The sequence below is a fragment of the Erithacus rubecula genome (assembly GCF_903797595.1).
Source record: "Erithacus rubecula genome assembly, chromosome: 18".
NCBI classification, from domain to species: domain Eukaryota; kingdom Metazoa; phylum Chordata; class Aves; order Passeriformes; family Muscicapidae; genus Erithacus; species Erithacus rubecula.
The window spans coordinates 12,628,478-12,655,895 of record NC_136670.1 but is presented as its reverse complement, the minus strand read 5'-3'; the positions used below and the strand labels follow the sequence as shown (position 1 = coordinate 12,655,895).

At 43.0% G+C, this 27,418-nt stretch overlaps 1 protein-coding gene across 1 annotated transcript; it reads right to left on the bottom strand.

Annotated features, from left to right (window-relative positions):
* On the bottom strand, window positions 1-27,418 carry LOC306809978 (uncharacterized protein). The gene is made up of 17 exons (XM_079321966.1): window positions 27,257-27,418; window positions 18,621-18,725; window positions 17,687-17,773; window positions 16,606-16,779; window positions 14,785-14,933; window positions 12,829-12,990; window positions 11,069-11,477; window positions 10,735-10,897; window positions 8,912-9,023; window positions 6,612-6,702; window positions 5,982-6,068; window positions 4,281-4,433; window positions 3,652-3,781; window positions 3,485-3,517; window positions 1,821-1,924; window positions 1,241-1,324; window positions 1-640 (listed from the first exon to the last, which is right to left on the bottom strand). The coding sequence occupies exons 1-17, from the start codon at window positions 27,290-27,292 to the stop codon at window positions 524-526; spliced, it is 2,196 nt and encodes a 731-aa protein (XP_079178092.1). The 5' UTR covers window positions 27,293-27,418; the 3' UTR covers window positions 1-523.

Here is a 27,418-nt window from a genome sequence, read left to right as displayed (position 1 = left end):
TTAGACATAAAAAATGCCATTTTATTGTCCTATTTAGAGAAAAATAAAACAGCCAGAAACTTTCTTCATTACATACTAAGTTTGCAATGTTTTAATAGCAAAATAAACAAGAATTTATTTAAATATTCTCCCCTGTGGGTAACAGCTTCTCATTTCATTTTAAAATATGTGAAGTATTTAGAAATTAGATCACCACACAGAAAGTTACTCAATGAAAATAATAATTAAAACTGGCTCAGGAGCTGGGGCATTCAAAGGAAAAGATTGTCAAGAGAAATTATGAAAGGTCAGAAGTGGTTTTTTTTCCACAATATATGGGAATCTCAAGGTATGAAAGCACAAAATTGAGAAGCTCATAAGAGATCTGGGATATTACAGGTTAAATAACACTTTAAATTACACATTATAAATGGGATTTCTCTCAAAATCAAGTTGTTCTGCTGCACAGGTGGGATTGGCAATGCACTGCTTATCAGTGAAGGAAAAAAATAATTAAAAATTGTTTCCTGGACTCTTCTTTCCTTCATCTCTCCATAAAATTTGTGATTTCTGCACTTGCCTTCCTAAACTCGCTGATGAAGGCAGATATCCATCCAAAGAGCTCCTGGGAGTCCAGGTCTGCTGGTTCCCCAAACCTCACCTGGAAATTGGAAATAAGAGAATATTTCACTTGGGTGTAGCTGAGTGATCTAAACCATCTCCAGGAGCTTAAGGAAATTTAAAGAGCAGAGAAAAGTTAAATATCTCCATTATTGTTAATATCAATATAAAGAAGAGGAATAAGAGGTAAAAGGACAAAGGGAAGAAGAGGAGGAAAAAACAAGCTTTGAGCTGTCTGAAATCTCCAGGGAATTGAGGCAAAATATCCCAAATAAAAATGATCTAAGGAGTTGTCATTGAATTACTTCAGGTTAATCTCTCTGGCTGGACTGCAAATTTCCAGCTGAAGAGGAGAAAAATCAGTAAATCCTGAATTTTTCTGCTCTGCAGCTTGGCAGATGAATCCATTCATTATAGAAAATGTGCACAGAACTGTCCCAAGCCCAGGATCAGGATAATTTTCCATTTTCAGAGGTTATTTCTGTCCCTTCCTTAAGATCTCTGACCACTGTTAAATATGGGAATTTTTTTATTTTTCTATAGCCAGTATAAATATAAAGCAAATGGGAATTTCTTGCACGCCTTTCTTCCTTTTTAAAAAAAGAAATGTAAGTTTATTTTCATTCAAAATGATATGTACCAGTACATTGCTATAAAGCTTCTTCATTTCCTCACATCTTTTTGACAGCTGGGAGAGATCCCCTTCATATTTCTGAATTAAATCCTGTAATAAAAGAAAACTTCTTAATTTGCTGTAGGAGCAAGCGATTAAAGCAGGAATTAAACAGCAGTGAAAACAAAACCATTCAGGGCGAAATTTTCATGTCACAAAAATTTCACATTTCACAAAAGAGGAGCACACACACTTCCTCTCAAGCATTAAGACATCAAAGACAAAAAAAAAATTAACATTAGGGAGTTTTAAATGTGTTATAAAATGACTAAACCTAAAGAAAATTAATCAAAAGCATCACAAGGTCCTGATCTCCATGTTTGGCCTTTTTGCCAGTTACAGTTCTTTAAACAAACAGGGCTTTAGAGACAAGCCTGGAAATAAAATTTCTTCATTTTGAGTGGTTTGAAACAGCCCCATTTTCAACAACCTGTGAAAAAAAATAAAAATCCACTTTCCCTGAAATCCTCCTGCTCCAGGTGCCAGCACCAACTCCCAGGTTACTCCTCCCTTACTCCAACCCACAGGAAGGTTGTGGTGGATTTACCTTCAGCTCCTTGCAGAACTGGGACTCCTGGGCTGTTGCCTTGCTGGCTTTGGGTTTAAGGAGCCTCCTGCACTGGATAAGGTTCTCCAATTCTTTTTTTAAAACTAAGAAAAGGAAAAGGAAATGAGGAATTTTACCAGTATAAAAAGGTGTCCAAAGTGCTGTATTGTCTAATTTAGGGCACAAGGAAAATCCGAGAGAATGTGGGTTTGCAATGCATTTATCCAGGAGTGTTAACTCCCTGGTGGGAGGTAGAGCTCCTGGAAGAGGCATTTTCTCAGGGGAAAATGAGATCACATCCCAGCAAGAGCAGGATAATGAGGAGGTGGAGAGTGTGGTAAAGCAGCACCACAAATCTGACCCTCCCTAGCCTGAGCACTGGCACCAGCCTTGGAAATAACACCCTAAAAACTCACATTTTAGTGTAGGAGCAAGAGGAAGAGAAGAGAAGAGAAGAGAAGAGAAGAGAAGAGAAGAGAAGAGAAGAGAAGAGAAGAGAGAAGAGAAGAGAAGAGACGCGAAGAGAAGAGAAGGAGGAGAAGAGAAGAGAAGAGAAGAGAAGAGAAGAGAAGCAAGAGAAGAGAAAGAAGAGAAGAGACAAGAGAAGAGAAGAGAAGAGAAGAGAAGAGAAGAGAAGAGAAGAGAAGGGAAGAGAGGAAAGAAGAGAAGGAAGAAAAGAAGAGACGAAGAGAAGAGAAGAGAAGAGAAGAAGAGAAGACAAGAGAAGAGAGAAGAAGAGAGAGAGAGAAGAGAAGAGAAGAAAGAGAAGAGAAGAGAAGAGAAGAGAAGAGAAGGGGAAGAGAAGAGAAGGGGAAGAGAAGAGAAGGGGAAGAGAAGAGAAGGGGAAGAGAAGAGAAGGGGAAGAGAAGAGAAGGGGAAGAGAAGAGAAGGGAGAGGAGAAGGGGAAGAGAAGGGAAGGGAGAGAAGGGAAGGGAAGAGAGAGAAGGGAAGGGAAGAGAGAGAAGGGAAGGGAAGAGAGAGAAGGGAAGAGAAGGGGAAGAGAAGGGGAAGAGAAAGGGGAAGAGAAAGGGGAAGAGAAAGGGGAAGAGAAAGGGGAAGAGAAAGGGGAAGAGAAAGGGGATTTATGTCTCCTAAAAGGTGGACTGGAATTTCTTAGAGCAGATTGAAACCAACTGAAGGAGCCCCCAGAGGTGACCCCCAGAGCCCAGGAGGGTTTGCCAGTCAAAGGTGAGGGTGAGCATCATTCAGATCTCATAGCAAAAGGCTGAAATTGGGAATATTGGCCTGGACAAAGTTATGGCCAACACCTATGTCATACCTTCTAAAGACAGATTTTTATAAATTTCAACATAATCAACATAATTTCCACCCACTGACACTCTGCTATCAGCTCTCAAAGGGCTCAGGGAAAAACTCACTGAGCTCACAACTCTATTTACCATGGCCAGTACATTTATTAATTTTTTTTTTTTTTTTTTTTTTTTTACATTTCTAAACCACCTGGACACACTTCAATATTTCTCTTTTTTTTTTAATTCTTCACAATGACATGGCAGGTTAAGCATCTCCATGGCAACACTTCACCTCAATGTTTTGAACCTTTAACTCTCTTTACAAACTACAAAGGTGCAGTGAAAACCTGTTCCAAATGACTGCACAGGGCATGAAAATGTGTCTGTGAATGTAGAGCCACATTTACATACCATCAACTTCAGCAATGAGGCCCTTCATGGACGCTGGAAAGGAAGAGAGAGGGGGGAAAAAACAAAATAAATATCATTTATACAGTGAGGACGGGAGTCTACACTGAAGTTGAAGGAGTTCATTTTTTATTTGTTGGATGTTTTTTTCCCCCTTTCCTTCCTCTCACCATCAGGAACAGCTTCAAACTCTGTCAGCTCCTGGGGAAAGGTGGCCAGCTGGGGCTCATGTGAGAGGATCTGCTCCACCAGGGCGTGCAGAAGGGTGAACCTCCTCTCCCTGCCCCTCAGCAGAGGCAGCTGCAAGAGAGCAGAGCAGGGCACACTGAGCTGCCACCCTCAGGAATGAGCCACTCCTGGAAAAGGAGCAGCAGGGATGCTGAGAGATCCCAGCTGTGTTTGGCAAGAATAGAAAACAACAGAATTAAACATCTCCTTTTTATATCTGGTGTTAACCAGGGCCTGCAGCTGGGACAATTCTTCATGTCGAGGGTTCTGATATCAGGGCAGGCAGAATTTTGATGTTCTGCCTCCTTAGAGAATATTCAGAATATTCAGCACCCAAGCAAGGCTGCTGCCTGCAAAGGGGAAATGCAGCTTGTGCTCACAGACACAAGACAATTATTAATTAAATTTATTATTAAACAGGATTTTGTCCTCATGTAGCCAAGGGCAGGAGGTAAAATGTGAGCTCCTCATTGGGAATTACTGCCTCTCTCCACACCCAGGGAGAGTTCACATTAATGGCTAACAAACCTTGGAACAGGATGACTTTAATTACAAGAAAACACTTCCTCACCTTGGCCAGAGATGAGAGTCTGAATCCTTTAGCCACCTCCTTCCCAGCCCCTTCATTCAGGTGGTTCCCCATGGCCAAAATGTACTCCAGCACTGCCACAAACTTTGGGCTGGCTTGCAGCTGCTTGCTTGCTTGGATATTCTGGATTATTAGCTGGAACACACAAACCTTGCCTCAGGCTGGAAATGGGGATAAATCCCTGGTGCCTGTGCCACCCCTCAGGGTTTGCAGCAGGTTCCAGCTCCCCAAAAAACAAAGCTGTGTTGGCACAGTCACCCCAAAAGGAGTCACATCCTTTCTGGCTGCCAAAACTCCTCCAGCTTGCTGTGTTTTGCTGTTTGGTTGCCCAAATTTCAGGGCTCAGGGGAAGCAGAGTCTGGAGCTCCATCCTTCACCTCCCTCCCTGCCATTCACTCCAGCTCAATGCTGTTATCAAAATCCTTAGCACAGTTTCCCCACAAGGAAGAATAATGATTTCCTGTGCTCCAACTCAGTGTAATTCAGATTTCCCAGGGAAGCCACCTCCCTTTAGGGCTATAGGCACAGGAGGTGATTTTGTTCTCAGTTTAAAAAATCTGTATTTTTTTAGCACCACACCTCTTTTCATCAGTCACCAAGATACAAATTTAAAAACAGGGACAGGATGAAGCACATGGGTGCTCTGAAAGCTGCTGTTAAAGTATTTATAGCACAGCTCAGGGCCAGAGGGTGCTGAAATCCAATACTCAGATTTTCCCTTAGGATTTTAGATACATTCTGTGGTTTAAAAACAGGTGTTGGGGTGCACAAGAACATACTCAGACACTAATTAGCTCTTCAGTGAACATTAAATAGCCATCAAAGCAAACAGTGCATGGAATAACCTCCAAATATTCAATATTTGGCTTCAGTGGAGGACAGCAAAGGTGCAGCTGCACCAGGCAGGGTCAGAATCTCCCCTTTGCTTTCCATCTGTTCCTCTTCTGAGCTGCCCTCACTGCTCCTGTGCTTTTAATCACAGACAAAGGATGACAACTTGGTCTGGCAAGAACTTTCACATTTTATTTTCATTCCTATGCAGAACGAGGGCAAAAACCTTTGAAAGAATTTCATGGTGTGAAAATCCTTGTTTAGAATCAAAGCATGGACAAAACCTGGCTTGGAACAGCAGGATCCAGTCACAAAACTGGCACTGGTTTATTTGCATCCTCCCCACCCTTAGGACAGCCTGGGAAAAGGCAGAGAGGGACTTGAGCTTCCCAAAAATTCACCCTAGAGCTGTAATCCATAGGGGAACAGCTCCTTGAGTCTTCAGGAAATAATAAATTTCTTTTAGGTTTGTCAAATAAACTTTCTCTGTGTCCTTGATTGGTTCTTCCAGCTCATGGGGCCAGAAGCTCCCCACCAAGGGAATGGAATTTTAATGGTGAAATTCACTTCCCTCTTATCCCTGGCCAAAGAAGGAGGGAAGTTTAATAACTTAAAATTAAATTTTGAAGAAGTTTTCCTGTTTTTTTCTCTTTTGTGGAAGTCTGCTCTACTGCCACACCCATTATCCTGAACCTTGGTGCACTGTATTAAACACACAAGGTGAGGGGAAAAAAATCCCAAAATAATCCTCCCAAAGTGCACAGCTTTGAAATGTGCCCTGGGGTGATTTGGGGCTGTGTTCTGACAGGGACAGATGTGATACAAGCACAGCAGGAGGGCTCTGGTACTCACAGGCTCCAGGTCTCTGATGCTCTCGGGGAGCTCTCGGATGCTGAGCAGCAGATCCAGCCTCTGGCCCAGCTGAGGGATTTTACACATCTGCACAGGATTGAGCAGAACCAGAATAAAAACTCAGTTTACACCAAAACATGCAGATACCTGGCATTATTTATTGAGCAATTCAGCTCAGTGCCATTGTTTGCCTGATTTCTGGGCTCATTTATTCATTTTGTTCTGGGTCTCAATTTGGATGCACTCTGGCACAAACCTGGAAATTCACTGGATGCTCCTGGGCTGACATCATAAAAATCAATTGCAATATTTTCTTGTGAGCAAAAAAGGTTAAATACATGTAATTTTAGAGATTATGGCTTCCAGATTTTGGGAATCTAGACTGAGGTCAGGATAAATCAGTTCCTACTCTGTAGGAAGAGGAGGGAGTGTGACTTGGAGACACAAAGGGATCCATAATTCTCTTTTTGTTATCTACTTATCTCAACTCTTCACCAGAATAATCCTTTCATACTGATTCTGGGTGAGAATGTCAATTCAAGTTTTAAACAACAGCTTCAGGCAGTGGCTTTAGCTTGGAGAATGTCCTAAAAATAAGATGTGGTGTCTTTTAATATTGGAACTCCTCACCTCCAACATGAACTGGTCGACCACGTGCAGCTCTGAGCAGGAGCCCTTGAAGGACAGGTACCTTTCTGCATCTTTGGGTGTGGGCAAATATCTGCAAAGAGAAAATTAAAATTAGCTGTCCTCTTCCTCCTGTATTCTGATAAAATAATTATTCTGTCCCTTGCCTTGGAATTCCCTACATGTTGTGTGGTTTATATTTGTTGTTTATCCTTTGTAGGCATTTGAACCAAGTGGGAAGCAAAAGTGATCTGGAAATATTTCTATGTACACAAGGCTTGAAAACAGCCAGAATATCCACCTGCAGATGCACAGAGAATTTAGAATGACAGAATATTTTAGAAAAGGTAAAACCATGAGAGAAAGGAGTCCAGGCCCTGATTTCCAAAGAGGTTGGGTCCTTTTTTATCTCTGTTATCACAGAATATCCTGAGCTGGAAGGGACCCACAAGGACCATCCTGTCCATCCTGGCCCTGGGAGGGTTTCTCTTCTTTATCACAATTTTTACAGAGTTTTTAACTTCCTTAAACAGTGACAGCACAAAACACAGCCCCACAACTCCCCCCTCTGCACAAGGTCACAGAATATCCCCCAGGGCCACAGATTTTTAGAAGATTGATGTCTTTAAAAATGCCTCCACTTGGAAAAAACAAGCAGAGCAGCCTTCCTTTGGAGATGTCCCTGTCTGAGCCAGCTGGGGGGAATTCATAGCATTTCTTCAGAAAAATGGAATCAATGTCACAGCTCACATGTGAGGAGTGTAAAGAAGCTGAAATAAGTATTCAGGTCTGCTCTTTTTTCTTCCTCTTAAAACAAACTTCGAAATTTGCAGCAGGAGTGATTAAACATTGATGGGCAGAGCTATCCATTTCCAGTAAAAGTCAGGGAATTTACTCAAAGGTGGAAAAAAGCAGATATTTTAGCATGTTAAACACAGGGCAAACACTAAGATTTATTTTGCTGTTGTCAATAATTAATATGACATTTCAATTGTAAAATTGCTGGGGTTTGAATTAACTCTATATTTTGGCAGATTAAAATGTAATCCTTTCAGCCCATTTTAGCATAAAAAATGAATTTTCATTTAAAAATAAGTTAGCTGTTAGCAAATGAAAGGGTGTTTATTCATCATTAAAAACAGTTTGAGCTTTTAAGCAAATTCATAGAACGCATTTGAAAATAGCAAATATCTTCATTTAATCAGAAGTCTGAGACCCCATAAAATTCTTCAGCTGCATTATGCATAGAAAATGGAACTAACAGATTATCTAAGGCATTAAACAATGGGAGCCATGAGAAAGGAGGCACAAAAACACGTGAATGCATTCCATAAATATCTTTAAACATGAATGCAGCTCTAATGGAATTTGCATAGTGAAAAAATTCCCATTTCTCTGGAAAAAAAAAAAAAAAAAAAAAAAAAAAAGTTTAGAGAGATATTAAGTGTTTTGCTGTTGAGACAAGAGGATAAAGAATCACTGAGAGATGCAGAGGTTTCTGTGTCAGGCTCATTGTTAATGATGTCCCAGCCACCTCTGGCACTGCATGCATGGGCAGGACATTGGAAATGAAATTTGGGGTTTGACTTTGTGTTTTTCATTCCCCAACAAGAGGGTTTAGACACTCTGGCAGGTACTGGGAGGAATTTCCTTGTCTGCACTCCTCTCCTGCCCATGGGGGCTCAATTAACTGGAGGCCACAGTTCCCAAAGGTGGAATTTCCCTAAATTGAGTGAAAGCTGTTCAGAAATGCTGAGTCCCTTCCCTGAGTGCTGCCAGAGCTCTGTCCAGAGAAACTGCAGATGCTCCTGAGAATTCCTGTCTGCTCCTTCCATTTCCCACTGCCTCTTCATTCTGAGATAAATCTCAGCTGTTTAAAACTCTAGGAGTAGAAAAAAAAAAAATGCAGCTTCTTTCCAGTGCAAGATTTGGATTCATCGATTTTGGCAGTAAATAAAAACCCCAGGGACAGAATCCTTGAGGCATGGTTTGAATCCTCCAAATTATACAACACAGAGCAATACAACAATCAATGCCCCTCACAAATTCCACTGCTGGGAATATTCCCCCAGCCTTGCTGCCATCAGAGAAAGACTTCAAGGAAAAAAATATGATATTTCAAGCTTCATTGCCATCATTATTATTATTGTTATGATGGCAAGGAGCCCAGAGGCCATAAACACTCCTTTAACTCTTATCTGCCTCCCTCCTCTCCAAACCAATTTTTCAAACTCCACATCATTTGCAGAAGATTCTGGCATCTCCAAAAAGCCCCAAACCCAAACAGTTCCCCCCAAAATTACCTCCTGAGTGCTGTGATCTGCTCATCTGAGAGCCCACCACTCTCCTCGTGGATGATGAGCAGTTTGTCCTTCAGCTCACTTGGTTTCACACGGAAACTTTTAAGAAAAATGTCTGGAGAAAAAAAAAAAATCCTTGGGTTACTTGGAAGGAAACGGTCAAGGGAAGAAAAATCACCAGTGTATTTTATGTATACTTAGCAGAATTTCAACAGAAAGGGAAAAAAAAACACCCAAATAACCAGAAAAAAATATTTAGCAGCTGCTATTATAAGGCAAAAATTCAATCTTCATATTTTCTTTGAATTTACATGTCAGTCATCAAGGAAAAACAAATCTGAGGATGATTTTCTTGTCTCTTACTGATACCTGCTTCCTGTGGGGCAGAAATTTGTTTTTTCAACAAGAATCCATTAGAAAACTTAGTTTTTATTTGTATTTTCTCCTACACTGGCCTTAAATTTAGTGTGGAAATAGCTCAGAACTCTGATTTTCCTCTGGTGTTCACAACTCCACTCGAAATCTCCAGATTTAACCTACTGGCATTTTGGAGCTTCATCTTTTTATTCATTAATTTGATTCATTAATAAGGACTGTGGTTTGCAGCACTTGCAGGAAGATTAATCAGAATTCTCAGGATCAAATTAACTTTTGATCTGAGTAATGTCCATTATGATAAGGATATGCCAAAAGTCTCACTGATGAGGATAAGATTAAGAAAGGGATGTAGAACATCCCAGAAAAAAAAAAAAGCTGTAAGAGGAACAGGATCAAAAGGAGGAATGGTGCTGTTTGCAAAGCAAAAGAAAGACATTTCCTCAAAGAAGCTGCAATAATTTAGTAGATAAAAGTGATATTACAAGATTCTTTTATGTGCAACAGCACTTTCCCATCACTCTTCCTTTTAACCCTTCAAATTGTTAGTCAAGAGATGCAATAATTCCAAGTTATCTCCATTTATATTTCCCAATTAAAACTTTATATGCTCTCCAAAATACATTTTCTCTTTTTCATATTCATCAAGATGAAATCATTAAAACTTCAGAGTTGACTGCCCCAAATTCTTTACACATGTAACCATCTTAAAACATCTCTAGGTTACAGAAATTATTTGGAAAGGCATTTTTGTGACAGAAATCAGAGTGCTCTTTGAAGAACAATTACTGCTGCTCCTTTGATATTCACCACTTCTCATCAAGGGAATGAAAAGTCCTTTACAATATTTTATTAGGAAGACCAGGACTGGGTGTTGAGCTGCTTCTCTAGTTCTGAAATTAGTTCTAGGTCAGGCTTTGGGTAGAATCCCACCTGAAACAGGAGAGCAAAGGGTTCTGTTCAAGAACAGATCCTGAACCCTCCACAAGGGAAAAGCCAAGAATTCCTGACCTGGAGCAGCCCCAAAGCTCCTCACACCAAACACCTCCCCCAGCACTCCAAATTCTGCCTCCCACCTGCTCCTGTGTGTGACTTTGCAGCCCAAAACATTGGAAAAGCCTTTGGAGTCAGAGGCTTAAATTGATTTCACAGATGTTGTGGATGATTTTCACATCTGGCCCAAGACAGCAGCATCAAAGCTCAGTGGCTCACCCAAAAAAAAAAAAAAAAGAAAAAAAAAAAAAAAAAGAAAGCAGTTTGGGGGTTTATCTCTACAGCATCAAGGGCCACGTTGGGAGCAACTGAGCCATGGGGTGTTTTTTTTACAAAGAGAGGAGCACTGAATTAAACAATGATTTATGTACAGCCTTGATCTGGAGATGCAGCAGAGCTCAGCCCAGGCTCCCAGAGAGGAGCTCCCAGCCCCTGTGCAGGCACCCAAATCCACTCACTGAAGTTATGTGCAACTTTTCTGTCCAGCAGGATGTGCTGATTCACTGCAGGCTCACTGCCCAGAGCCACTGCTGTGTCCTGGATCTGGAACTGCTCACAGAGCCTGCACACATCTATTTTTCTCTTGCACGGGTCACACGATCCCCAGACAGATTTTTGAATCTAAAAATAAAGGAGGTACACAGGGTAAACAGAAAGCCAGAAGAACAGAGGCCCTTTGCTCCATGCAAACACAGAGAGGGGCATTAGTGGCACAGCAGGATTCTTACAGCTATCTATGTCAGGCTACAATATTTAGGGATTGGTTTTTTCCTTTAACAGTTTTGTCCTCACCTTGTCACAAGGAACGACATCCCAGTGGAAGGCTTTGGTTCTCCTTGCTGCTGCAGAGAGGCTGCAGGGCTGTGGGAGGGCAGGAGGGGCTGGGGGAGGTTCAGCCCTGCCCCTGGCACATGGCAGAGATGTTACTGGGGCTGCAGGCTCTGCCAGAGGAGATGGAACCTTGCTCAGGCTGCTCCTTGCAGAATTCCCAGCAGGATGGGCACTCTCCTCTCCCTGCTGGCTCAGAGGCACTATAAACTCCTCATAGTCAGCTTCAGGGCAGCTGCCTGCTGGAGCTGGCAGCAGGGGCAGGGGGGCAGAGCTGCCAGGCTGGCAGTGCCTCTCCAGGACACACAGCCACTCCTGCAGGCTGCCTGCAGCCCCTGCCCTGCTGCTCTGCACGCTGCGGGGCAGGCGGAACCTGCAACGAGACAGGGACAGTGCCAACAGCATCCCACTGCACATGGGGCACAGAAACAGGGACAGGGACAGTGCCAACAGCATCCCACTGCAGATAGGGCACAAAAACAGGGACAGGGACAGTGCCAACAGCATCCCACTGCACACTGGGCACAAAAACAGGGACAGGGACAGTGCCAACAGCATCCCACTGCACATGGGGCACAGAAACAGGGACAGGGACGGTGCCAACAGCATCCCACTGCAGATAGGGCACAAAAACAGGGACAGGGACACTGCCAACAGCATCCCACTGCAGATAGGGCACAAAAACAGGGACAGGGACACTGCCAACAGCATCCCACTGCAGATAGGGCACAGAAACAGGGACAGGGACAGTGCCAACAGCATCCCACTGCACACTGGGCACAAAAACAGGGACAGGGACAGTGCCAACAGCATCCCACTGCACATGGGGCACAGAAACAGGGACAGGGACAGTGCCAACAGCATCCCACTGCACATGGGGCACAGAAACAGGGACAGTGCCAACAGCATCCCACTGCACATGGGGCACAGAAACAGGGACAGGGACAGTGCCAACAGCATCCCACTGCAGATAGGGCACAAAAACAGGGACAGGGACAGTGCCAACAGCATCCCACTGCAGATAGGGCACAAAAACAGGGACAGGGACAGTGCCAACAGAATCCCACTGCACACTGGGCACAAAAACAGGGGACAGGGACAGTGCCAACAGCATCCCACTGCACATGGGGCACAAAAACAGGGACAGGGACAGTGCCAACAGCATCTGACAGCACACTGAGCCCAGTGTCTTGGTTTGCAATACAGGATGTGGCCAGCAATGTGTATTCTGTCCCCATCTGCTGAACCCAGGTGGGGCAGTGCCCCTGATCTCCTGGCACACATTATCTGCTAATGGGCCATCTTTAAACCAGCTGGGGCAATCATCTTTATCTTTTCCCAGCCCATCCTCCCTCCAGAAGATATCTCCTGTTAATGGGCCATTGTTTACAACTGGGTGTGGGAGTGATTCTTATCCCTGTGGGAGGTATCTCCTGTTAATGGGCCATTGTTTACAACTGGGTGTGGGAGTGATTCTTATCCCTGTGGGAGGTATCTCCTGTTAATGGGCCATTGTTTAAAACTGGGTGTGGCAGTGCCCCTGATCTCCTGGCACACATTATCTGCTAATGGGCCATCTTTAAACCAGCTGGGGCAATCATCTTTATCTTTTCCCAGCCCATCCTCCCTCCAGGAGATATCTCCTGTTAATGGCCAGTGAATCCCAGTGCATGACTCGTTTGCAGCAGCTCTGCTCTATCAAATGCTGAGCCAGCTGTACTCACAGGTACTGGTGGTCTCTGGTGTGGAGGGAGAAGGTGCTGCAGCCCCTGTCCCTGCTGATCCCCACTTCCCCAGCTGCCAGAGGGATGGTGGCTGTGGCAGGGGCTGTCCCCAGCCCCAGGCTGTACAGAGCCAGCTCTCCTTCCCGCACCTGTGCCAGGCACCTGAGGGACAGGGATGGAGACACAGCTCATTCCTCATTGATTTCTTATTTGCACAGCCTGGCCCTTGCTAAAGCACCCTCAATAAACATCCACATTTTTACAGAATCCTCCATGAAAAAGTCAAAAGTATCAATAGTAGAGCATAAAACCTTTGAGATCTTCTTAGCTGAGAGTTTCTTGGTTTTATCTGACACCTAAATAACGTGTGACATAAAATCTGAATAGGCTGTCATGCCCAGTCAGAGCTAAAATGAAATCTGATTATCAATTAAAAATCACCCAAGTCCTGTAAATTTTTTAGCCATGCTCTGTCCCTCCCTCTTCATTTACTCCTCTTGTTTATTAGGGGTGGTGGATCTTTGGGACTCAGAGCTTTTAGAGGACTCCACCTGTGGCTGAGCATAAGGACAAGGTTTCACTCCACCAAGCTATTAACAAATCACCAAATTTAGCTCCCAGTCATCCAATTTCTCTTGGGAATCCTGTTACTCCACAGGACCCCCTCATTCCCAGGAGCCACTTGACAGGAAAGGTATTCGGCTCTTGAGGGCTTCCAGCAGGAGTGACTGTGCCAAAAATTGGGTAAAAGCTCTTTAAATTATAATTAATCCTGGAAGAAATTGCCTGAGCATGCAGAGTTTCCATTCCAGCAGAATCCTCTGCTTCAGCCTCTCCTCTAGAATCCTGCCCTGCTCTTTGTAACAAAGGTCCCAACAAGAGGTTGGGTTTTACTGTGGGTTTTATTCTTATTTAAGCTTTTGTTTTCTCATTTTCTTGGAGGGTTTCTGCCTTTCTTTATCATTCTGGCAGCTCTAGCAAAATTCTCTTTCCCTCTACTCTCTCTTCAAGGTGCGGCTGGTTGATTCAAGTGTTCTATGAAGATTTTAAATAAGTTTAGCTGCTCCAGAACAAATTAAACATGAAATATAAATTGCATCTATTCCCACACAAACAGTCAAAGTGATAAGAATGGTTTCATGGGGCTGGCAGTGCTATTGATCTCTCCTTTCTTCAAGCAAGGGACTTATGGCTTAATCGGATCTCCTGCTGCTTCCACCATCAATATTTTGCCAAAAAAAAAAAAAAATAAAAAATAAAAAAATAAAAAGGAGGAGGAAGAGAAAGGATTAAATCAAGAAGAAAACAACAAGGGCTTTGCTTCCCAAGATAAATAGAAATCAATTTTTGTTTGTTAACAAGTCTGTTCAGTGTTGCAAGGTAACAAATCCTGGACACGCCCGAGGGTGGTGTTTACAAGACATACAGTGGCAGACTTTTAATAGCAATTAAAATCATTTTCTGTGAACTGTAAAGTCTTCCGAGATAATTGCCCTCTGTAGATAATTACAATGAGATTTTTTTTTTCATTAACTAGACAGAGGTTTTTTCCTCTCTCTTTCCCTCCTTTGATGGTTTAAGAAATTCCCAGATGTTTTAGGAGCTGTCAGGGAAGGGTGGTTTGTTTGCAGAATGGGTAGCAAACCATGGAAAACCACTGGATGACTGAGAATGGAGGGAGAAGCCAAGAGAGAAACAAATCCCTGCATCAAAATTGTTCTGAGCACCATCACTATTAAAGATTTGTGCTGCCAATACTCCCAGCAGGTTCCAGATCAAAAAAACTTCATTTTTTGGGTTCCACTGCTGCACTGACAGCTCATTGCAGTTCTTCCATCTTGTGCAGATTTGGCATCTGCCTTTACGGCTAAAAAGCCCTAAAAAATGGAGTTATTATCAGCACATTCAAATCTAAGTGCATCTATCAGAAATTTGAAGGAAATCCAGAGTTCATACTTCACCCATTCAGTGGAGGTTAAAGTGTTCTGCTGCAATTCCAGCAGCCCTTCGTGGATCACATCACATTCTGCAGCTCTCCCAGGACAGGACTCCACTGGTCTCTTGTAAGAATTGCTCTGTATAACTCTGCTCAGCAGGTAGATTATCTAGACAATCAGTGGCAGCAGAGAAAAGAATATTTCCCATATTAATTCCCTCGAATAAGACATCAATAGTTGGTTTTTACAAGTACAAAGCCACAGTCAAATGGGTAAAATAAATCAACATAAAATAACTCAGGTCTTTCTATGATGCAAAACTACTTAACTGCAATCTGGTTTTATGCCCACAATTCTAAACCTGTCAGTCTAAGGAGAATTTAATTTAACTCTGAAGAGTTCTGTAAAACAGAATTTTTTAAATTCACACACAAAGCAGTCCAGGACAAAGTTTCTGTTCAGCTCAGCTCAAGCCCAAGCAGCACTTGATTGATCCATCTGAAAATCTCAGACAATGCTCAAAGATGAGCCACTGGGTCTTTTCTCAGCATGAGGACAATCCTCATTCATGCTTAAAATCGGGCATTTTAAGAAATGTCTTATACAGAGAACAAAAAGTGTTTCCAAAGCTCCAGTTAGGATTGAGCAGTCACATCACCAGTTTTGTTTGCTTGTTTTAACACCCCCAGAGCAGTTCTGTCCGTGCTGTGCTGCAGAACTGCCCCACTCCCACATCTCACCCCGAGATTTTGAACCCCCAGTGCCCTGACAAAATCCTGAGGCCAAACTCCATCCTGAGCTCACACTCCCTTTGCTCCCTGTCCCAGGAGCCAGGAAATAAACACATCCTTCTGTCATGGTTTGCAATGCAGGATGTGGCCAGAAATGTCAATTCTATCACCATCCGTTAAAACTGGGTGTGGCAGTGACCCTGATCTCCAGGCACACATTATCTGCTAATGGGCCATCTTTAAACCAGCTGGGCAATCATCTTTACCTTTCCCATGACCCACCCTTCATCCAGGAGGTATCACCTGTTAATGGGCCATTGTTTAAAACTGGGTGTGGCAGTGACCCTTATCCCTGTGAGAGATATCTCCTGTTAATGGGCCATTGTTTAAAACTGGGTGGGGCAGTGACCCTGATCTCCTGGCACACATTATCTGCTAATGGGCCATCTTTAAACCAGCTGGGGCAATCATCTTTATCTTTCCCACAGCCCATCCTCCCTCCAGGAGATATCTCCTGTTCATAGCCAGTGAGTCCCAGTGCATGGCTGATAAAATTCCATCATCCCATTGGGAGATGCTCCAGCCAGGGCAGGAGCCAAGCCTTTCCTACCCAGATAAAAACTGAGATTTTGGACACCAAGGGACCTTCTTTCCACTGGATTCCAGAGGAAAGCCAGACCCTTCCACATCATCCCTGGACCTTCAGAGGAAACTGCACCTTCTCCAGGAGCACTGCTCCAGCTGAGCCACATCTGCCCCTGCAGGAGGATGCAGCACCATGGAATGGGACTGTGCCACCACCCTGACTGACTGACTGTGCCAACTTGGATTCTGACTCTGGTAGGGTTTGGGATTGTTCTGTGTAACACTGCATTGCTATTTTAATTTTCCTAGTAAAGAACTATTATTCCCAATTCCATATCTTTGCCTGAGAGCCCCTTAATTTCAAAATAACAACAATTTGGAGAGAGGGAGTTTACATCCTCCATTTCAAAGAAAAGCTTCTGCCTTTATTGGCAGACACCTGTCCTTAAACCAGGACACCTCTCCTCTGCCTGCACAGTGCCTGGGAGCTGCTGGGATTCCCAGCAATGCTTTTCCAAGCCCACCTTCCTTTTGTCATCAAGGGACACAGCCTCCAGCTCGTAGTCCTGCCTCCCGTGGAACACGATGCTGAAGCGCCTCCTCTCAGCATCCTCGCAGCCTTTGACTTGGGAGAAAGGGAACTGCTTCTTAATAGTGCCCTTCTCAATGTTAAAAATGGTCCTGGTGTTGAAATCAAGCTGCAAGAGAAAGTCCTGCATCACTTCAGGACACCTTGGTTGAAAGGCAAAGGCAGTATCCTAACATTGTGAAGGTGTTTAAATGAAAGACCAGAATAAATATAATTTAAAAATTACATTCCACCATTAAGATACTGCCCAGTGTTTGTTTTAGTCACAAAAACCCCAGATATTCCTTGTAAGCTGTTTCCACACATCTCTTTTGATGAATATGCCTCCATTTATCACTCTGAAATATTATTTCTTTTTAAATTCTCCTTGTCTCACAAAACCCAGTGCAGGAACTTCCCCTTCAGCACAAATTTAGGCAGAACCACTTATCCAGTTCCTCACTCCTTCAGTCTCTGACATGCAGGTGGTTAGGAAAGCAGTTCTAAGTTAAAAGTTAGAAACTTGTACATGCAGACCACAGCACCAAATGCCCACATTGTGGCCCTTCCCTCTGTCCTGTTCATGGCAGGAAACCTCCAAAGCCTTTCTCATGAAAGAGAACTTTTCAGAACCTTTCTCACTATTTTCTCTGACTTTTGAAGATTTCTAGTAATTAGAGAACTGAAATTAAACTCATCCAGATTCCCAGACAGCTAACTTCCATATCTACTATGATTCCCTCAATTTTTCCACTTTATGTCTAAACAAAAAATATTTTCATTAAAAAAAAGAAAAAGGTGGATAATGCTGAAAATATATATTTTGTACAGTTAAGATGTAGTAAATATAAACCACCCTGTGTCATGCATGATTTGGGCTCGTTCATTATCAAATTTTGTCCCAACTACAAGAAGTTTTAGTGAAATCCAGGAAAAGACTTCATGAGAGCAGGAAATCACCATCAGGTGTTGTTGACAGAAATTTGCTTTAATACATTTTTATGCACTGCACCAAAAGGGAGAATTTTTGAAGTTACCTGCAAAATCCGTTTCTGCCACCGGTAGTGTTTGTATTTGTAGATAATGAAGTTAAATTGGGACCCAGTTAATGAATCCTGTGGATCCTGGGGAACAGAACAGAAATCAGCAACAGATCCCACACTGGGATCAGGTTTGGGATGTCTGGGATATGATTTTGGGATAACCAAATCCAGCTGTGCTCTCTCTGTGAACAGAAACAACACTGGAGCCCTGCAGGAGAATTCCATGTGGAGACAGATGGAAATATCCTCCTGACTTTTGTTAATCACATTAATGAAGATGGAGAGAGAGATTATTCACAAGGGCAGGGACAGGACAAGGAGGAATGGCTTCACACTGACAGACAGAGAGTTTGGATTAAATATGAAGAAGAAATTCTTTACTATGAGGGTGGGAAAGAGAAGCTTCCAGTGCCTGAAGGAGCTGCAGCAAAGGTGGAGAGAGGAGATTGACAGGACGGAGTGCCAGGAATGGCTTCCCACTGAAATTCAGGAGGTTTGGGTGGGATATTGGCAGAATTCCTCCCTGTGAGCCACAGGAGACACAGGGCTGCCCCTGGATCCCTGGAAATGTTCCAGGCTTGGAGCAGCCTGGCACAATGGGAGCTGCAGGGAGGTGGAACAAGATGAGCTTTAAGGTCCCTTCCAACCCAAATCACTCTGGGATTCTGCAGTTCCACATTTATTACTCCAGGACTTGTTGCTACCCTTGGCTAACACCCCTGGTGTGGATTTGAACTCCTTGATGCAGCCTCAACATTCCCATGGAATTGCCATTCCCAGGACACAGCAGCAGCCTGTCCTGCTTGGGAACTGGCATGTTTGGGATTCCCAAATCCTTGAAAGCAGTCCAGACACACTCCTCATCTCAGCAGGGCCCTCCAGAATATATTACAAAATACATCAAAGGAATATATGACAAATGCATTACCTTTTCAGCACACACCTCCTTCTGTGCCAAATGCAGAGCTCCTTCGATGCTCACTTCTTTATTTTTCACCATGTTCATAATTTTAAGGATTTTTTCCTGGCTTAACTAGGAAAAAAAAAAAAAAAAAAAAGTCAATCAAACATTTTTAGAGACTGGATTTTCATGTGTCTGTGGAGGATACAGAGTGCTCGTGACACAGCCACAGTAGCTGCCATAAAATTACAATTTCACTCATATTTTATGTTCTACTGACATCCTGCCCAGCAAATATAATCTCCCTTTGAAACTCGGTGGAGGTCCACAAGATATCAAACACACAGGGGCTTTTACAACTTCAGAAGATGTGGTGCAAAAATCTGGAGATAGAACTGCCAGGGGGGAACCTCTTTGAGTTAGAAACCCTGGCAAGAAGTGAAAACATCAATTTTGCATGGGAGCCTGTCTCATCCTGAGCGTACAGCCCTGCACACAGGACAGCATGAAAGGAAAATCAGGAGATTTGACATTTTCAGGGTGAAGAGGGGGCAAACTGTGAATTCTGTGAATTCTGTGAGCTGCAGCTGCCACGGGGGCTCAGTGGAGCACATGAGAAGCCAGAGTTGCACTTCCCCTTTTTCTGTCACCAAAACAGGGGCTGGAGCTGCCAATTAACTCACAGAGCAATTTCTGTCACTGCTGAGAGCAGCAGGTGATGGCAAACAGGAATCCAGCAGAGAGAAAAGGAGAAAAGGCGAGGGGAGGAGCAGGGACACCGAGCTAAAGCTGCCAGAGAGAGATTTTGGCTTTGGAGAGGAATAAACAACTTTCCTTGGAGACAGATCCCCTGTGAGCCATCCCTCAGCAGAGATGGGATCTGGGGGGAGCCTGGGGGTTTCACCAGCAGAGCTCAGGAAACTGGAAACTTTTTTTATCCAGACTCCAAGATCCAAGTTGTTCCCTGTGCCCTGGGAACGAGTTCTCCACCAGGAGAGATTCCAAGATTCTTTCCAGAGTCTCCAGGGGGAAACACAGGTGCAGAGCCCAAATCAGGATGGGCAGGAGCAGGGAAGGGGCAGAGAAAAGGACAGGAGGGCTGGGAAGGGAGGGAAAGTTGGGAAGGGGCAGGATGGTTGGGAAGAGGGTAGGAGGGTTGGGAAGGAGCCAGGATAGTTGAGAAGGGGCAGAGAAGGGGACAGGAGGGTTGGGAAAGGGACAGAAAGGTTGGGAAGGGGCCAGGAGAGTTGGGAAGGGGACAGGAAGGTTGGGATGGGGCCACACAGGATCACTGAGGTTGCAAAAACCTTCCAGACCATTGTGTGCAACCTGTGATTGATCCCACCCTGCCCAGTCCTGCCCAGCACAGCTGCTGTGTCCCATAAAAAATACCAGTCCCACCACAGAGATCCAGCAAACCCTAAAAATCTCCCCCTTTTCCAAGCCACACTATGCCCAGCACTCTTTATTTTACCAGATTTCTGCCAGCTCACCCTGGGGGACACACACTCTGCACATCCTCCAGATAAAACCAGGAGAAAGAGAAATATTTTGTTTTTAAAGCCTGGATTTTCCATGCTAATGTGAAGGTAACTGATGATCCAGAAATGGAGCAGTGAGGAAGGAGGGAAAGCTCCTGATCATCCATTCACACAAAGTTCCTGCCTCACCTCCCTGCTGGCTGCTGGAATTTTAAATGGTCACTGTTCACACCTCCCATGCACTGGGTGGGATTGATTTTAACAAGGCAGTTCCCCCTGAACAAGCTCTGTGTGAGTAAACAGGAATAAGGATCTGTTTGAGCTGCAAACACAGTTACCTTAAGGCAAAGCTCTGCCAGCTCCAAAGTGCAGGAGCCTGTTTATCCAGGATAGCAGCTCCTGAGATGAAGTTGGAAATTATTTTTGCCTATTAGACCTTTTGGAGAAAGGTTCAAAGAATTTTTGCAGCACTATGACAATTTTAATTTTTTTTTTTTCAAGTTTAGTATTTTAAGATATTTTCTTTTAAAAAATTTGCAGAAAGGATTTATTCAACTCCTCCTTACCTTCACCAAAACCTCTTCTAGACTCAAAAGAATTTCTGCCCAAGATGTGAAGGCAACAGGGCACATTCCTTAATTTGCTTAATAATGGATGAGGGGGGGAAATGTTCACAAAAGAGAAACAAATAATTTTGTGCATTTAAATCCAGGAAGGTTTGTTAGGAAGTCAGAGCCTGACAGAGACTCCATCCCCAAGGATCAGACCACAGGCACTGCTTGGGCAGGTTATTTTTAACTGCACCTTGTTGTTTTAACTTCTCTTAACTCTCTGCAGGAGGGAAACATTTCCAAAACCAAGAGAAGCAAAAAAAAAAAAAGCATTTTTCAGATGAGAACTGTCAGAATTATTTGTCAGAAATCTGCCTGGCTCCTTTACATGTTGACAATCACTTTTTATGGTATTTTTTACTTGCAAACAAGACTTGGGTATCAGATCCTGACCTTTAACATTTTGTTTCCCTGGGGCTTTTCTCTCAGCATGACACAGTTTTTGTAATGTGCTTGTTTTGGTTATGTTTTTTCTTTAAAAAAAAACCCAAAATGTATCAAATTGTCCACCAAAATGCCATTAAGCCAGTCTGTGTTATGCTAATAAATAAATACCTAATAAAATATGACTGGAGCAACCAAACTGAATGTTTTACACAAGACTTAAAAACAAAACTTGGAAAAAAATTACATTCTTCTATTATAAAGCAGGCACATTAAGGAAACACATGAGATTGTGTTAATGCACTCACTTACCTGCCAGATTAAACCAGCTTGTTTAAAACTGATTAAATTTTCATCACCCTCCCCAAATTCAGCAGAGCCACACAAGAGATTTGAAAGAATTCACAATTGAAGGAAGAGCTCCAGAAGGAGGAGTGAGAAGTGAATTCTCTGGAAGGAGAGGTGAAGTTTTTATGTTTTTGGCCTGCTATAAAATGTGGTCAGGGGGGAGAAAAGAGATTTTTGCCTTGTTCTGAGGCAGCTGCCAATGCTGCCCTGCCCATGTGCCCTGCCAGACCTTCCTGCCTCTCCCCATCTACCTAAAAGGACCCACTGGAGGGTTTGCATGGAGTCTAGACACTGTAAAATTATTATATATCTGAAATATTAAAGATTAGATAGAAATATTAAAGATGTGGAAATATTAAAGACCTAAAAATATTAAAGATCTAAAAAATATTAAGGGTCTGGAAATATTAAATATCTAAAAACTATTAAATATTTAAAAACTATTAAAGATCTAGAAAATATAAAATATAAATATCTAGAAATATTAAAGATCTGGAAATATTACAGGCTAATTGCTGCTTTACAGAGAATTCATTAATTTTGGGGCATAAATCTGAGTGAACATCACTCTGCCTGCATGCTGAATGTGTCATTTAAGTGATTTTAAGGGAATGTTAAGGCTGTGAGATGCCTCAATATGGTGATATTTTCAATATTAAAATTGTTGGTATTGTAACTGTGCTATGGACACCTCACTGGGCACCACTTTATATCTTCATATTTCTGAGAACTGCTCTTGGAGATTTTTATTTTGTTATAATCAATCACTCCATACCTTTATACCTGTAAGAAATAAATGACAATAATTTATCTTTGGGCTCCTCCAGCTCCTTCTGGAAGTGACAGACAGCAAAACTCCAGCTTGGTGTTACCAACTTCCCTCTCCTAATTTATTTACTTTCACCAGGTTGGAACTCAGCCCAAAATGTGCTGAGTGTCCCCAAACATTTCCAGGGGAGTGATTTTCTCCTAGGACTGGGGTTCTGAGAGGCCTTCAGTTTTAATTTACATAAAATCTCAAAGCAGGTGACTGATGTGGGTTTTTTATGTGACAATACCATCCTTTGTAGCCAGGCCCAGAGACAGACTAATATTATTTGTCAAACAGAGCTGCTATTCATCAAATAAATTATCCATCTGTAATAATATTTTGCATTATTTTTGCAGATCCATATCTGGCTGAACAGTATCTGTCAACATTTATTCAAAGAAGAAGGGATTCATCAAACAGGAGCTTGATTTCCTTGAAAACACTGGAAATTCTGCCACTTCCAGAAGGAGCTGGAGAAACCCAAAAATATGTTATTGTAATTTATTTCTTACAGGTATAAAGGTATGGAGTGATTGATTATAACAACATAAAAATCTCCAAGAGCAGTTCTCAGAAATATGAGGATATAAAGTGGTGCCCAGTGATGTGTCCATAACACATTTACAATAACAACAATTTTAATATTGGAAATATCACCATATTGAGGCATCTCAAAGCCTTAACATTTCTTTAAAATTCTCTGTGAAAAAAATGACACTTTACAGTTCTCACACAAGGAAAACTCTTCAGATTTTCTCTCCATCACCAGCATGGACCCTTCTGCTCCATCAGCACTGAGAACTCATCAGGAAACAACATTGGGAATTAATTTCACTGTGAAAATTCAGAATAAATTGGAGACTGGCTCAGTTTTGTGCTGTTTCATCAGTGATCTGCTGAAGGACTGGATGTTTATTAAACTCGTGGATTTTGATGGGAAGCTAGAATGAACTGCGAGGGGGAATCAAATTCCAGACAACCTTGACAAATGAGAGCAGCAATAATCTATAATTCAGCAAGCAGAGGGGGGGAAAAAAAAAAAATCTGGATATTCAGCAGGAGCTGCCAGCTTCACAAGCTCTGGCTGAAGAATGTATTTTTTTGCAGGAAAAGCCCAGAAGTTTGAGCAGCTTGCAGAGTGACAGCAGTTCCCAACGTGGTGCTGCTGCAATAAAAGGGAATTTCCCTGGGGGAGATCCCAGACAGCAGCAAAACTCTGAAATAAAAGTGCTCAGCACTGACAAAGGGTTCTGCTGGAATGGGGGGAGGTTTCCATTCCTCCAGAAAAGAGCTGGATAATTAGAATAATCAGCTCAGGATAATGAGAATAATCAGCACAGGATAACGAGAGGAATCAGAGCTTTGGGAAAATGGGATTTCCAAGGGAAGCATTGGGATTTCAGAGGATTTGGGGGATTTCACAGGTTCATGAACAGCTGCTGCCAAAAGGGAAAGAGCAGGAGCAGCTCCCTGTGTGCTGGGGCAAGGGGGAATGTGAGAGAAATCACAGCAAAACAGGTTCTGATGAAAAGTTTGGAAAATAGAAGGATAACACTGGGAAATCCAGGAAAATTATGGAGTCTCTCACAATGAACACTGTTAAGAAGAATTAAACAAATGCTTTGGGCCATATCTAACCTTGGTTTTCACTTTAATTCAGTCCAAGCCTGCAAAGAACAGAGTTCCACTGATTTTCCAGGGCAAAGGGGCAGGCAGAAATTGAAAAATTTTGGAAAACCCCATCCAGCCCATGAGCTTTGATTTCCAAGGCAGAGATGCTCCTGGAAATCTCCTTCAGGCACCTTGTGCTGCTTTTCCAGAACCAGCCTCAGCATCACCACAGTCTATGGCCTCAATATTTTAAATTAGGCTTGATTTCAAAGCAATACTTAAGTGTGAACTTACACAGCAGCTTCTTGGTGTGCTGAGGTAAAGTTTAAATGCTCTGAAATGAAATTAAATTAAATAAAGAAGGTGGCTCATATAGCAGCATTTCATTCTGTGCTTTAGTGATGGTAATTAAAATAATCCACAGTGATAAGAAATATCAAGGATTATCATATTTGCTTATTAATGTGAGAATCAGTCTAAGTCTGTGAAGAAACAAAGATTGCTGGGCTATTTAACAGTGACATCTAATTATTTTGGAGAAAAGCATGCATCCTTCTGCTCCCAGCCTCACAATCTCATCTTGTGCCCTCGTGTCTTGTGAAACAAAAATTCATTCCAAGCCAGACCTGGGCTGCTGAAATTATTAAATGCTGAACAAGAGATTTCATTCTGCTGGAGGTTTATTAAATCACATTAACACCTGCTAAGCAAGAGGAATGAAGTGCAACACAGAGAAAGCAGCACTGGCTTCATGTACCTTTAACTGAGATCCAGGGTCTCCACGAGTTTCATGTTAATTAGCTGGAGCATTTAATGAACAAACCCTTCATTATGTTCTAATCAAAACATGTCTGACCTGACTTTTCCCAGGGTTCTGGGTGGTTAATAAACCATCCCAGCAAAATATTGAGGTAAATTCCTCCTTATCCATCTCCAAAACTCCAACAGATTTAGCAAGATGTGATCCTTGTCTCTATAAATGGTTTTGTTCTGTTCTGAGTTGTTGCCTATAAAAACACACCACGTTTTCCAAACAGGCAGATCCCTCAGGATCAGCTGCCTGGACATCTATTTAAGTCAGAAAATAATTTGTATTAAAAAAAAATTAAAATTAACAAAAAGAAGCAGCTTTGGAATATTCATGGTGCTTCATTCTCTTACTTTCAGGAATTTGGGCAATACTGAGAATGAAAGAGGAGCTCCAAATGGCTCAGGAGGAGGAAATTTAACTGAGGGATTTCAGCCCTGTCTGGGTGGTGAGGAGGACACAGCTCAGGATGTCCCTCAGGCCACCAGAGCTGCTGCCAAGGCTGGGAGCACATTCAGGAACACACATAGCAGAAAATATGGAACCATTTGGCCTCATCTGAATGGAATTGATCCCTTGGTAAGTACACAGTGAAAATCCACTCTAAGCTACCTTAAAAAAGACCAGGGAAATTGGGGAAAAAAATCAATCACCAAAGAGAAGTGGCCTTTAAGAAAAAGTCTGATGAATATTGTAGGGGAAATCCATGGGGATAAAATACTTTAAAGCAGCTGATTAGAGTAAAGCAGGGTGGAAAAGCAAAAGGTCTGACCTTCCACCAAGATCTTCTCAGCTCTCAGACAAAGAGCCTCAGGAAGACATGAAGTCAGCTTTTAAAAGCACTTCACCAGAAGTTTAAAACTCCTTTTTTCTCATGCACAGTTTCACTCCCGTGGGTATTTTGGTGCTTGTACAGGCTGAGCTCTGAGCTCTGCTTTACTGCAGGTTTGGGGGTGAAAGTCACTGAGAAGTGGCACCATCTGCCTGTGGTTTCCTGTTTGCTGGTTCTCATTCATTTAAACCCTCTCTGGCAGCAAACATTTGGTTTGTTCCACACCTGTGCTTCGTCCTCCCCAGCAGTGCAAGAGGGAAGATGAGAAATTTGTGAGCTGTGTGTCTGTGCCAAGCCAAAAATACCTGAGCCATGGGCAGCAGGGAAAGGGAAAACATTCCCAGGGCTGGGGCTGTGCCCTTCCAACTCCTCTGGCATCAGCTGCAAAGAGATCTCAGCACCCAGCATCTCCTGGAAATACTCAGCATCTCCTGGAAGAACCTCAGCATCTCCTGGAAGAACCTCAGCATCTCCTGAAAACACTCAGCATCTCCTGGAAGAACCTCAGCATCTCCTGGAAGAACCTCAGCATCTTTGACAGCACCTCAGCATCTCCTGGAAGCACTCAGCATCTCCTGAAAACACTCAGCCTCTCCTGGAAGAACCTCAACATCTCCTGAAAACATCTCAGCATCTCCTGAAAACATCTCAGCATCTCCTGAAAACACTCAGCATCTCCTGGAAGAACCTCAGCATCTCCTGAAAACATCTCAGCATCTCCTGGAAACACTCAGCATCTCCTGAAAGCATCTCAAAATCTCCTGAAAGCACTCAGCATCTCCTCACACCACTCAGCATCTCCTGACAGCACTGCCAGGTGGGAGCTGCAGTTTTGTTTCACTTCAGGTGGAGCAATTTATATCTGTCAAGCTCAAGAATTCAGTGTTTGTGAGACCTGTCCTGCTCCAAATCCCCCCAGGCCAAGGGGCAGGAGCTGTGTGCAGGAATCCACAGGCAGCCCCTGTGACAAACCAAAGAGCAATAAACTGGTTTTCCTCTGGGTTTTTCCAGAGCCTGGCCTTGCAAATCTCTCACTTTCAGGAGCAAGAGGAGCCAAGCAGGGCTGGATCCTCCCCAGCCCTCACTCTTTGCCAACCAGGAGAACTCACACCCTGCACAGACACAATCCTTCTTTTCCCTGGTTCTTCTTTCCCCTAATTGTTATTTTCCCCAGTTTCTCTTTTCCCTCTGCCAATCCCATCAGCTGTCCCAGTCAGAGAGGAGCTGCCCACTACTCAATTCTCCAGGTTCCAGACTCCCAAATGTGCAAATACTGAAACAATCAGTGTTCCCAGTGTGTGTGTGGCAGCACTCAGACAAACCCACTGATGAATATCCAATCCTGCCATATCAATCACCTCAGATTCCAGCAGGATTATCAAAAGACTGCTTTTGCTTGTAATATAAAGCACTTTTCCTCCTCTCCAATTACCTTATGGAAATTTTTAGCACAGATAATAGAAAGTGTTAATAAATCCTCTCTAGCCTGGCAAGGGAAAGACTGATTTTCTCTCCTTGTATCAGGAAAACTTTGCACGTTTCAAGTTTCTCGAGAATGAAGCAGAGAAGAATAATGTCTGCCACACACCTTGTGCAAACACTCTCTGATATATTGGAGCAGGCTGAGCTCATACCACATAATAGTCCATTACATCAAAACCTACTGCAAATTCCTCACCAATAAAGCACAAAGTCATTCCCAGCTCCTGATAAACCATCTCCAGCTAGGCACAACAAGCAGCACTTCCACACCAGCCAGAACAATTTCTGCCTTTACCTGTGAAAAAGCATCTGCTGTTCTTGTATTATCCATGTCTGGGGAAATTCTGTTTGTTTCATCAGTATCCTACAGGGTGGCAAAGAGCAGTTTATTCATGAATCACACCTGCTTCTCCACAGCATGCTGCTCCTTCTCTCTCTGCCTCTCTCTCTTATGAAA

Excerpts from the sequence above, each read along its gene's own strand:
- LOC306809978 (XM_079321966.1), bottom strand. The coding sequence starts at position 27,292 with ATGGATAATACAAGAACAGCAGATGCTTTTTCACAG. Across the intron at positions 6,069-6,611 it reads TCGACCAGTTCATGTTGGAG|ATGTGTAAAATCCCTCAGCT; the intron begins GTGAGGAGTTCC and ends AATCCTGTGCAG. Across the intron at positions 1,925-3,484 it reads CCTCATTGCTGAAGTTGATG|TTTTAAAAAAAGAATTGGAG; the intron begins GTATGTAAATGT and ends TCCTTTTCTTAG.